Raw genomic sequence first — 12,952 nt, forward strand, 5'->3', positions numbered from 1 at the left:
CAAAAATATGTTTTTTGGCTGCTTTTGGAATCATCTGTCTTCTCTCTTCTAGTGCTTTGGCAATGATCCTTCAGCAGCAGCTCCTCAGGCCCCTGCATCTCTCTGTCTGGAGACCGATCTGCCATCAGCTGCAAAATTGGAGAAAAAGAAAGGTAACAGAATTTCACTCAGGAAGATTGATTGTGTTCCTCTTGCCAGAATTAAAGACTAGTTAATACTGCATTGATTAAATAATTATTATAGCTTATAGCATAGTGTCTTCAAGAGAAGCCTGAGTTGCCATGCTGTTGCTCTGCCTAAGCAGTTCCTATAACTTAGTCGCGTTTTGGCTGGAATCCCCTGAAGTTGCTGTGATAAGCCCCGTCAGCCAGTTTGATTTCTTCCAGCTTTTGGGGCAGAGGTATAGTCCAGAGAACACTGAACTCTCTTTTTTGCATAACAAGGTACCTGGCATCAGCCTCCCAAAGTACAAAGGGAAAGAGCAGTCTGATTGCTCTAGAGTTTCAGGGATAAGGCACTCGCTGTTCAGGATCTTTTACCTACATTTTGTCAACCTCTGTCTAAAGCTGAGCCAAAGCAGGTGCTGCATAACTGCAGGGAGAGCTATAAGGAGTGATTGGGATTTCCCTGCTCAACTCTGCAGGACAGGTGAGGTAGAGGGGAAATCCTTGGGCATGGCATACAGGCAGAGCACGTATCGCAGACGTACTCAGGCTGCTGAGCCATGCGAGGTCACTGTGAAGGTGCTGTGCAGGAGGACGCACCCTGGAGGCAGCAGAGTAACTTCCAGTGTTGCCAAGTCCTCAACCTGAATTCCCGCAAGGGATATAGCTAGCCAGGCACTTTCCAACAGTGTTTCAATGGGAGCAATCTGAGCATCCCTTTTGTCCCATGTTTAAAGGATGAGGCAAATGAGGAAGGGGCTGCCCTTGAAGAAATGTCACTGAACTTCTGCCATGCTTCTCAAAGGCAGGAGAGAAGTAACCACAGAAGAAAACACAGCATTTCATATCATAGAATCATAGAATGTGTTGGGTTGGAAGGGACCTTTAAAGGTCATCTAGTCCAACCCCCCTGCAGTAAGCTGGGACATCTTTAATTAGATCAGATTGCTTAGAGCCTCATCGAGCCCGGCCTTGAATGTCTCCAGGGATGGGGCCTCCACCATCTCTCTGTGTAAGTGACGAATGATATAGCCACTACACTGTTGACTTTGCAAAGCACCCTGAGAAAGTTTCACCTTTGACTCAACTAAAGGAGCTGTAGCAGGCAGGAACAGGTCCATGGAGCACCTACTCTTTCTCCTGAGTGCCTCAGGTTGACTATAAATCAAACAGATTTTCTTCAAGATGGAGGAAAATGGTCATCAGCATCCATCACATAGCATAGGCTCAGCTGTGTCACTGAAAACCTGTTGAAAGTCCTCATCTAATACCTTCTGGGACTGCTCTAAACAGAGTGGCCTGAATCACATAACTTGCAAAATGCCACAATCCTAAAAATTTCATGACCTAATGGGACTAAAAGAGGCTGAAAAAGGAAGAACAGCCAACTGCTGCCTGCGGTTGCTCCTGTGATTAATCTAATTTTCATGCAAACAGTGCAATGCAAATGATTTCAAAATACCAGATAATTTAACACTTAGTTTCTTCCTAGTGACTCTTACAGAAAGCAAATTCCCAAGAAAGAATTAGAAAACCAATGGTATTTCATGAGAAGGCTGAGATACTGGGTTATTGGAGAAAAGGTATACTTGTTTGACCACAGATAAACAGAAGCAGATAAAACTGAGTCATAAAGGATGGAGTCCTTTTCCTTTCTTTCTCCAGCTGTTACCTAAACCAACTGAAGTTATCAAAATAAAAAACAAAACAAAACAAACAAACAAAAAAACAAACCTGCCAATAAAACAAGTTAATTTGCTGACTTTATACTCTTTCTGGGAACTTCAAATACTGTAGCTAATTTTACTTGAATCTTCTTCAAACATGTGGAACCATTACTAAGTTCAAATTGATGCTAGAATTTCCGAGAGTGGTACTCTGCACTTATACTTAGTGAAGCCAAAAGCTTTAAATGACTAATGAATGTTGTGACTCGGGCTCAGTATTTTTGCAACTGCACAGGTTTGTCACACCATGTATGAACTAAATGGCATTTCTGCGTTAACTGTGTTATTTCTTTAGCTAGAACACCACAGCAGTAGACTGCTTTAACTTGTAGACAGGAAGAAAAGTAAGATCATCACAGCTAGCAGAAAGTGAATATCACAACCGGTGATATTTTCCTGTTATATATGCAAATATTGCGTTTAAACTCTTATACCCAGTTCCCTCATTTTCAGTGTGCTTTTAGTGCACGACCATTTCTCCATTTACAGCCAATTGGGACACAGCAATTGATCTTTGTGGTACCTACAGAAAAAAAGAAGAGGACTAAGGGTTATAGGATATTACTGCTAACATGTTACAGTTAGCTGTAGGTTCTCAGAATTTAAAGTGCAGAAAAGTCTTAGCTGTACTACTTTGTGCAGTCTGAAAATTTCAAGGTATTTTATTAGTTTTCACTTTCATCACTAGCTTGAAAGACCGGTGGGAAGCAAAAGAGAAGAAAGCTTTGATTCTATAGTACAAATTGACTGGTAAATTGTGGCACATGTTGCACATTTCAAAAAGCACATATAGCACTGGCAAGAGGATGCTGTCTTAAATAAAGAACTCTTCTTGTAACCCAATGAAACGGGTGGGGGAAGCAGGGGAAGAGAACAAAGGATGTAGCAGAGGTTGTATTCCTGGCTTGAATTTTAGTATTTGTTCTCCAGTTCTGTCATCTACCAGATAACCCAAGGATGTGTCAGGTTCTTTTACATTTCCTCTTGGAAATTTTTTCTCCATTGTTTATTGTAAGCTTCTTGTTCCCAACCGAAAGTCTTTTCAAATTTCCACTGTTTGGCATAAACTCCTGACCCCTGGCAAGCAGGCAGATCTCAGATCCTGTGGCAGCCGAACTACTAAAACGTGCTTTTTCTGCCTTGTTCTAGACAGCACCCAGTTTCCAGGATCAAGGACGAATTAGCTTACGTTTGTTCAACAGACAGGACAAAGCTAGAGCTAATGCCAGTTCTTTTCAAGTATATTTTGGATTGCTGCCCTTCTCTTAGATGTTGCTTCACTTTTAAAGCCCCAAAATGCAAGTTTAAGTTAAAAAATAAAATGGGTCTGTCTAATGAATACATGATCTTGAACTCACCCCTTATGCAAATGATTCAGATTATGCTGTGACAAAAATTAAGTATTTAACATTTTGGTTTCACAGAATTAAAGAGTAATATGCACAGATTATTTTGGCCCAATTTCTTTATGAAAGAAGTGAGCGGGGTACACAATTTTTATATATGTTCTTCAGTTCTGTTATAACTATAATTAAAGCTTCGTCCCTCGTTAGGTAAATTTCTGGATACCTAGGTAGACTTACTAAGCCTGCAACTTGACTTGGACAACACGGTGCTGTCTGTTACAGAAATGGGGCTGAGAGTGATTCTGACAGTTCTCTCGCCCGAAGTTACAGAAAACTTTCCTTAACCAGTATCAGTTATCCAGAGTAGAAGTAAAAAAATCTGAAGTGGTCGCAGCATTAATATACTGGGTAGATATTTGCATTAACAACAATAAGTTGTAAGGATTATAGACAAGTTTCCCAAAAATGTTAAGCTTCTAAATCCAACTTTAGACTTCTAAGTAAGCTCTTTCTCAAAAGTGCTGAACCTGCAGCAGTTCCCATTGAATGCTCAGGCTTGTAAATGCATGGCCGAGAGGCACGATGGCAATATCAAAGGGGAAAGGCGGTTGCTTTAAAAAAACTGGCACAGTATGCTTTTGTAACATACAGCTACACTCCACGGTTTACACCACCAAAGTTGAAATATTTGGTTTACAGCCAGCAAAGCTGAGCTCGCACGCAAAAGATGTAGCTGATGTCCCACTGATGGAGGAAATAGTACCTAAAATACAGAAAGTTAGTAGCTTCACATTTGTGCTAGAAAGCTGCTCGAAGAAGGAGGTAACACTAAATGCCCTACCTTGCTTTTCCTAAATAAATAAAAAATCCCTGCCATTAAGGAACTGATTTAAAAGAGGTAGACTCTTACTAGTCCAGATTATTTACCCTTGATAGAGGCGATAAAGCATATCTTATCGAAACCATACGAGCACTAAATGAAAGGCTATACTGAGAAGTGTGTATAGCAGGTCTTAAAATGGCTTCAAACAACTTGGAGATTGAACTGTGGTCTGCTTTTTAAAAAGCAGGATTTTTAAACTTCAAGAAGTTTTAGTTAAAATGTAACAGAATAGTTAAAAAAATTAACTATGTTCTTCAAAAGCTTTTCTTATTGAACAAGGATGCCCTCTCTCGGTCATAGCAGAAATAATTACAGAGACAATCTATTCCTATAAAAGTTGAGATAGAACTGCATTCCCAGTGTCCTGCCTTATCAAAAATCCCCGCGTTTCTGCCAGATAGCAATTGTTTGACAATTTAGTGCTAGTCTTCCTGTAATTTGAGGGCAGGAATTTCCTCTGCTTGTCATTAGAATTGCGCAACAGAAAACAAATGTCAGTGAATAAAAAATGCTACAACACTTCTGTTTCCATGATATTCTATTACAAAGAAAAGAAAAGAAAAGAAAAGAAAAGAAAAGAAAAGAAAAGAAAAGAAAAGAAAAGAAAAGAAAAGAAAAGAAAAGAAAAGAAAAGAAAAGAAAAGAAAAGAAAAGAAAAGATCACAGGAGCTCTCTGCATTTGGAAAACTACCATCTTTCCCACATCTCATTTTGCATAAAACTTTAAGTTGAAGCTGTATTTAACTACATTTTACTTTCTGAAGGCCTATTGTTAATATATAGAAAACTTGAGTAAATTATCATAGTAATATGCTTTAGTAAAGGCTCTGAAACTTCACTATGGGCCTAAGGGGTTTGTTTTGCTTTCTACCTTCCGTGACCAAATTGTTAAAAGGAATTAATGTCAATGTCACCACCTCTGAGAACAATTTGCTTCTGTAACCATTCCTGTATTAATACATTTTTCTGGGGTCATGTGCTTTCTCAGAAAATGCAAATATCTCACTAGGCATTTGGCTCGATGCCTTCACTGCTTGAAGAATTGTTTGGAGATTGCCTTTCTGATTAGCATAATTATGATCGTTTTTATTCTTGGTTTACTTGCCAAATGCTGAGACTCAAAGCTACTTCCTGCTTGTTCATATTTTGTAGGCAATAGGTTAGCCATAGTCTGCTGGTTTTTCATGGCAAGGTTGGGATGATACATGATCAAAAGAAGTGGCAGTATAATGTCTTGTGATTCTACCCCATGTCCTGGCATGGGAATGCACTGAAAAGGTTTGATTTAAACTATAGTTTCTTTCTTATATAACAAGAACAGCTTCATAAGATCACAAACAATAATTAAGTCTTCACAACAATGCTATAAGTGAATCATAATATTTGCCTCCTCCAGTACAATTATCTGATACCAGTAAGAGACATTTCATAGAATCATAGAATCATTTAGGTTGGAAAAGACCCTTGGGATCATTGAGTCCAACCATCAACTTCACTCTACAAAGTTCTCCCTTACACCATATCCCTTAACACCACATCTAAACGAGTCTTAAACACATCCAGGGATGGTGACTCCACCACCTCCCTGGGCAGCCTATTCCAGTGTCTGACCACTCTTTCTGTGAAGAATTTTTTCCTAATGTCCTGCTACAGCTCGAACCCATTCCCTCTTGTTCTATTGCTAATTACCTGTGAGAAGAGACCAGCACCAACCTCTCTACAATGGCCTTTCAAGTAGTTGTAGAGAGCGATGAGGTCTCCCCTCAGCCTCCTCTTCCTCAAACTAAACTGTCCCAGCTCCTTCAATTGCTCCTTATAAGATTTATTCTCCAGGCCCTTCACCAGCTTCGTTGCCCTCCTCTGCACTTGCTCCAGCACCTCGATATCTCTCTCATATTGAGGTGCCCAAAACCGGACACAATACTCAAGGTGTGGCCTCACCAGTGCTGAGTACAGGGGGACAATCACCTCCCTCCTTCTGCTGGTCACACTGTTTCTAATACAAGCCAGGATGCCATTGGCCCTCTTGGCCACCTGGGCACACTGCTGGCTCATGTTCAGCCGCTTGTCAATTAGAACCCCCAGGTCCTTTTCTGCCAGGCAGCTCTCCAGCCACATTTCCCCAAGCCTGTAGCGATGCATGGGGTTGTTGTGGCCCAAGTGCAGGACCCGGCACTTGGCCTTGTTGAAGCACATTCCATTAGCATTGGCCCATCGGTCCAATCTATCCAAGTCTCTCTGTAGAGCCTCCCTATCCTCATGTAGATCAACACTCGCGCCTAGCTTTGTGTCATCTGCAAACTTGCTGATGATACACTCTATGTCATTATCAAGGTCATCAATAAAGATGTTAAACAGAAATGGTCCCAGCACCGAGCCCTGAGGGACACCACTTGTGACCGGCCGCCAGCTGGATTTAACTCCATTGACCACCACTCTTTGGGACCGTCCATCCAGCCAGTGCTTGATCCAGCAGATCGTATGCTCATCCAGGCCATGAGCCACCAGTTTTTCCATGAGAATTCTATGGGGGACAGTGTCAAATGCTTTTCGAAAGTCTAGGTAGACAATGTCCACAGCCTTTCCCTTATCCAATAATCAGGTCATCTTGTCATAGAAGGACATCAGGTTCGTCAGGCAGGACTTGCCTTTCATAAACCCATGCTGACTAGGCCTGATCCCCTGCTTGTCCGTTATATGACATGTAATGGCACTCAAGATGATCTGCTCCATGACCTTCCCTGCTACCGAGGTCAGACTGACAGGTCTATAGTTTCCTGGATCCTCCTTTCTGCCTTTTTTGTAGATGGGTGCTACATTTGCTACCCTCCAGTCCATTGGGACCTCCCCAGTTAGCCATGACTTCCAGTAGATCATGGAAAGTCGCTTGGCGAGCACGTCTGCCAACTCTTTCAGCTCTCTTGGATGTAACCCATCCGGTCCCATAGACTTGTGCACATCCAAGTGGTGTAGCAGGTCACTGATCACTTCCTCTTTAATTGCGATGACCTTGTTCAGCTTCCCCTCCCTGTCCCCTAGCTCGTGAGGCTGGGTGCCCAGGGAACAGCTAGTTCCACTGCTAAAGACTGAGGCAAAGTAGGCATTGAGCACCTCAGCCTTTTCCTCATCCTTTGTGACTATGTTTCCCTCTGCATCCAATAAGGGAGGGAGATTTTCCCTAATCCTCCTTTTGTTGTTAATGAATTTATAGAAACATTTTGTCAGCAGGAGTAACCTTGTCCCATGGTCTGTTCGGTCTGGCTAAACACCTATGAGCCTCAGCTGTGGATCGTCTTGTAGATAGAAACGTATTTAAGGGAAAACCTTGTTTTCATTCCCTCTATTCATATAGAAGCAAAGCTTCCCCCCTCCAAAAAGTAACGAAATTATGTGCTGGATAGCAGCAGCTGGTGTAACTAGACCATGACTAACCCATTGCTTTTCTTGACAACCACTTCTTCCTTCCCTAGAGATCTGCATACTCTCATTTATTTTGCTGCCTGTTATCGCTTAAAGTCAATACATTTAAAAAATAGTTACTGTCTGAAATACAGCACTTCAAAGCAGATCCTGATTCTGAGGTAAATCTCTCCCTCGTATTGCTCATTTTCATTCAGGAGTGTAAATATTAGCAGCTCTGATGTACCTGTTTCTGTTTGTTGTGTCTCAGGAGGCTTCTCATGGAGAATTTTCTCTGTTATACTCAGCCAGAAGCAGACATTTACACCTGTGCACTCTTCAGGGCACAGTTTTAGCAAAACCATCTTGTAATTACTAGTATTACTACTTCCTAACTCCTTTCCACTTTTTTAATCTTTATTTTAAAAAGCAGACTGACCCTGCTTCTCCCCTTTCCCACGACATTTTGGTACAGTGGTACTATGAAGGGCCTACCTCATTGCCAACAGTAAAGACAACACACCATGAGGTTGTAGACAGGACAACACGGTACTGAAGAGGTAAAAAATAATCACGGAACCCACTGTTGAGGATAAAGGTGTAGTGCTTTCTCCTAAGGTGCTGCAGGACAGGACGGAGAAGGAGCATAAAGCAGCACAGTAAGTTTGCAGCACAGCTGACACCTTGTAATAACTGAAAGGGTCATCACTATATACAAGTTTCATCAACATTACTCCAGGCCAACATTAGAGTTTTGACTCGCAGGACTTCCGAGCAATTTTAAATTCTAGTATAATATTGCAGGTTATCGTATTTCTCATTTCATGAAACTTGTATCATCGCAGCTATTATAAAAGTCTTTTATAACCGGTCTTAATATCAGTAGCGTCACTGAAAAAAATATAAATAGGACAAGCAGCATTTTTCTGTGGGAACCAATCTCTGGGAAAAATTGCAGAAGTTACCAAACCCTTTTTTTTTAAAAGGTAAAGCCCCCCCTCCTCACTATTTCACAAAACACGTTCATCTAATTCTGAGCATTTGGTTATGGGAGTGCTAGACTACCATGGAGTGACTTAAGAAAGTTCCTTAAATTACTATCAATTTCATGAAAAAATGGCAATTTTTTTAATCTTAGAGCCATAGAGAATAGGCTAGCAACCACTGTCAAGTAAAAAAATTCAATCCCAATGCAGTTACTCAGATTTACTTCCTATGCCACAGAAAAAAAAATGGCTCTCTCCATTCTCAAAAGCAAAAGATATCTTATATAAAAAATAATAGAATAATGTGAAGAGTATCAGCCGTCCCACTTCTCCCATTAATGCTTTTGTGTACTGAAAAAAAGGAGCAGTGTAACATTTTTTGGATTATATGTTTCTGACATAAAGGTGGAGATTTTTCTTGATTGGTCCCTTTTCTAGGTAAGGCAACAATTTACATCCAAGACAAAATTCAGTTTTACTTTAGGTGACAGCCACCACGCTTCTGAAGATACCTGAAATATCTTCATTTTGTTGTCTACTCATTACAGTAAAATTTTAATTGAGGCTCTAGATGAGCTAATTTGATGCAGCACCTCTGATTCTCTTGGCTTAGAAGTTTATTCTGATGTGAACCTGATGCCAATATTGAAGAGAGCAAAGCACGTGTATTTGAGGTGCTGTGAGAATTACAATGACAATTAACTAAGTTTGCAGGGTGGTGGTGGATAAAAGAAGCTTTCAAACATCAAATGGCTTTTTTCCTCCCTGACTCAGAAATGACTTGTTAGAGATTAAATTTTGCCTTTTGTTGCCTGCACCTCTAGGACCTAAAGTTTACCAGCTAAGTTCTAATGAAATGACTTATTTTTAGCTGACGTGAGCCATGATTTCCATTTCACATTTACTATAAGACTTATGACCTATTTAGGATCCTTCTGTGTTGCTGTGATGGCTTAGAGGTTTCTGGCAGGTTTCACTGAGGCACCAAATACAATGTCAACATCGCTGTTAAACACATGGAGAAATTTTAATTGTCAAAGAAAGGAAGATGCATTGACCACAGCACAAACAAGCAAACAAAAAACCCCCTCTCTTATCATTATTTGAGATATTCACAGGTATACCCATTTGACCAGACAGACTAATATAAACGTACAAAAGTCAGAAAATAGAAAAATGGGTTGGAAGAAAGAGAGAAGGACTAAGTGAGACAAAATCCCAGGTGTGTATAGGGCACTTCGCCACAGAATTATTTACTACAGGTGGATTTCCTATTATCAACTGGGAGTATTGCAGCCCCTTGAACACAGAAACAGTCAGCAAAATAGCTTTACTTATCTGGACAACAGGGGGAAAAAACCCCATAGAATGCACAAAGGAGCAAAAGTCATCCCTTTCCCCACCATATTCACCACCCTGAAAACACTAATATCCCCCAACTTGAAACGGCTGGTAAGCAGCCATCTGCGTGACAGGCCAGGATCACACGCCAACGTTTCCTCAGCTGATTAAACCCCAAGCTCTTGGCACGGCTATATTGGAGCTGGTAACATTTTCGGCTGCTAAAATAGATCTGTGTTCCTATTTTAAGGTGCAGAGCTCCTTGCTCTGCAATGCCCAGCTGAACCCAGCTTGACGCCTACCCTTATTTATGTGCTGCTTGCCTGAGGAAGCAGCTGTGGATTTTGTGACTAGGAAGTGCAGCAGTGCGATGTCCTCTGCAAGAGTCAGAGCTTTGTCGGGCTCCTTCAAAAGTCACAGCCTGAACCTGTTTGTGATTTTGCAAAGAGACAAACGTGCAGTCGGCATCTCCCCTCCATTGCTGAAGCGGAATGTCCTGCTTCAGAAAACACCTGATTTCACTCAATCGCTCCCAAGTTTTGTTTTCATCCATTCTCATGGGTTCCCTCAAACGCTGTAATGTTGTTTCCACACCAGCTTTAGCAATGATGACCACTGACAGTGTGCCGATTAATCAGCTCTCGCTCCCCTTCCTGTTACTCTGATCACATCTCTATTTTTCTTCTAGCTTTGATACTATCAGTGGCCCCACAAGAAACAGCAAAATTTATCTGTATGATTTGTCTCCTAACAGCAAAGCGTAATTCGAACTCTTGCTTACTCTTCTGCTCCATTTCAGCTGCTTTTCAACTATAAATTGCATGAAAGGCAGAGTAAAAAGCTGTGTTGCTTTTAACCACAAATCTGAATCTATAGCAAACACCAACTTCACTAGCATCTCCTACCCGCTGATGCTCCAGTTACTCTGAGCTGCCCAAGGGGCCGGTCCTCCCCCTGCATCCAAGCCCTCCTGCCACCCACGGCGAGCAGTCTGGTGAAAAGGCAGGAGGAAGAGCCGGGAGGGAAGCACCATAAAGTACTACCACTAAGTAGTTACAGGCTGTTACTACCTGATGGTATTTTCTCTCGACAGAACTTACCCCACTGTTGGAGGTTGTTTTTTCTTTTGAAAAAGGGTATTTCATATTTTAAAGGGGAAAAAAATTTCCTCTTGTCAGAGTTCCTTGCAGTGGAGAATTCAGAGAAGGAGCTGACCTTACCCAGCAGCACTGTTTTGGTTTGGCTCGCACTTTGTTGTTACTGTGGTGCAAGGACCAACACCATTGGCAAAAAATGCCTTTGCTTTTTTTCAGTCAAAATATTTTGAACTGAAGGAATGTGAAAATATTCAGCAGGACCTCTTTACCTTTACCATAGGACCTCAGTAGCCGAGACAAGATTACGTTTTATAAACATCAGGTGGAAATCCTGATTATGGCTTCTATTTGTAGTGTGCTATCACCAGAAGCAAATATTGAGAGATACAAAGGCCTTTTGTTGACTTAATACTCTCCAGGGATTCTATGGAATAATTTGGGTGTTTACTTTAGGAGGCTGAATAAAGGTCAAATGAATCCTTAGAAAAAAATCTCTAGTACCATATACTACTTATATGTTCCCTGCGAAGTGATATAAGAATCTAGGATTTTTACCTAATGTAATTCAAGGTGGTAATATTCCTCTATAATATATTATACATTATACATAGAGAGAAATATATCATATATCATACAGATATTATAGAGAGATCTATTATATCTATCTAGGCACTGATATAACTCTAGGCAATGGCTTTCCTGAGGAAGGCTGGGTTAAGTATTGTTCCTGCAATAATGACAGTTAAGGATATTATTATTGCAGATTAGTGTTTGGTTTACATAGTGACTCATACAAAAAAATATCCTTTATAAGTCTGTCCTCATCTTAATGTATTAATACTATTTGGAGTATTCTGAGATAATGCTTCACAAGTCTAGGCTGGTTATAAAGCAATTTTGCTTGTACGTTTTCGTTCCCGTCATTTCTAATATCCATTAGAAAATATTCTGTCAGGAAGAAACTGATTTGTGTTATACCAAAGCTTGGGTTTTCCTGAAAATAAAAAAGCAAAACCACTTTAGTAGAAACATTTGACTTAACGGAAAGTTAAGTTTTTTTAAGTAATATTTTAAGTAATAAATTATTAAGTAATAATTTAAGTAAAATTACTTTTTAAAAGTAATTTTTCCTCAAAACTGTTAGTAAGGAAAAATGAATGATAAGCTATGTACGAGTTTCTTTTCTTCTTTCCCGGTAGTCCAGCATTTGCTACATTACACAGAATCACCGAATGGTTTGGGTTAGAAGGGACCTTAAAGATCATCTAGTTCCAACCCCCCTGCCATGGGCAGGGACACCTCCCACTAGACCAGGCTGCTCAAAGCCCCATCCAGCCTGGCCTTGAACACCTCCAGGGATGGGGCATCCACAGCTTCTCTGGGCAACCTGTTCTGGTGCCTCACCACCCTGACAGTAAAGAATTTCTTCCCAGAATGCTCAAACTACATATTCTGTCAGTGTGTTAAATCATCAAACTATGCAATGTTTTGAGACTTAGACACTGTTTTAAGTATAAAAAAAACTTTAAATAATCATTGAGGTAGCAGGAAAGAAAGACAATCACTCTATATCCTTGTCACTAGGACACAAGATACTGCTGTGTAGCTTCTGCTGCTCTGAAGATTTAGCTGGTTGTGCGAAGCAGAACGGCCTCCACAATTGAGAAAAAAGAAAAAAGCCAACCTCAGCTTCCACAAGCTTTTGATTAAGGCTCTGATTAACAAAGCAGGATCTATGGATTTAAGTCATTTCAGATCCAGAAGGAAATCAAACAACTTGTCCACATCCAGAAGGAAGGCTAACGCACCGGGCTTTCTGATTTAAAAGTGACTCCTCCCTCTGCAAATGTTTGAACCTGATCCCACCTTTTGTAGTATGTTTTCTCTGTCATCATACTTCAACAAGTTTGACTGCATTTAACAAACAGTTTGGGAATATCTGAAATCATACATTTTAATGAATATACTGCTCAGCCCTGCCCTCCCCGCCCCCATCACCCTCGCCAAAA

The 12,952-nt window shown here is 40.7% G+C and overlaps 1 protein-coding gene across 3 annotated transcripts in view; it reads left to right on the forward strand.

Moving 5' to 3' along the window:
- RELL1 (RELT like 1) overlaps window positions 1–12,952 on the forward strand; it is a 76,034-nt gene that overhangs the window by 31,191 nt on the left and 31,891 nt on the right. For all 3 annotated transcript variants that reach the window (XM_054204361.1, XM_054204363.1, XM_054204364.1), the window contains one exon: window positions 53–152. In XM_054204361.1, coding sequence (XP_054060336.1) covers window positions 53–152 — 100 coding nt within the window. The remainder of the gene's footprint in view (window positions 1–52; window positions 153–12,952) is intronic.

The sequence above is a fragment of the Rissa tridactyla genome, chromosome 5 (assembly GCF_028500815.1).
Source record: "Rissa tridactyla isolate bRisTri1 chromosome 5, bRisTri1.patW.cur.20221130, whole genome shotgun sequence".
NCBI lineage: Eukaryota > Metazoa > Chordata > Aves > Charadriiformes > Laridae > Rissa > Rissa tridactyla.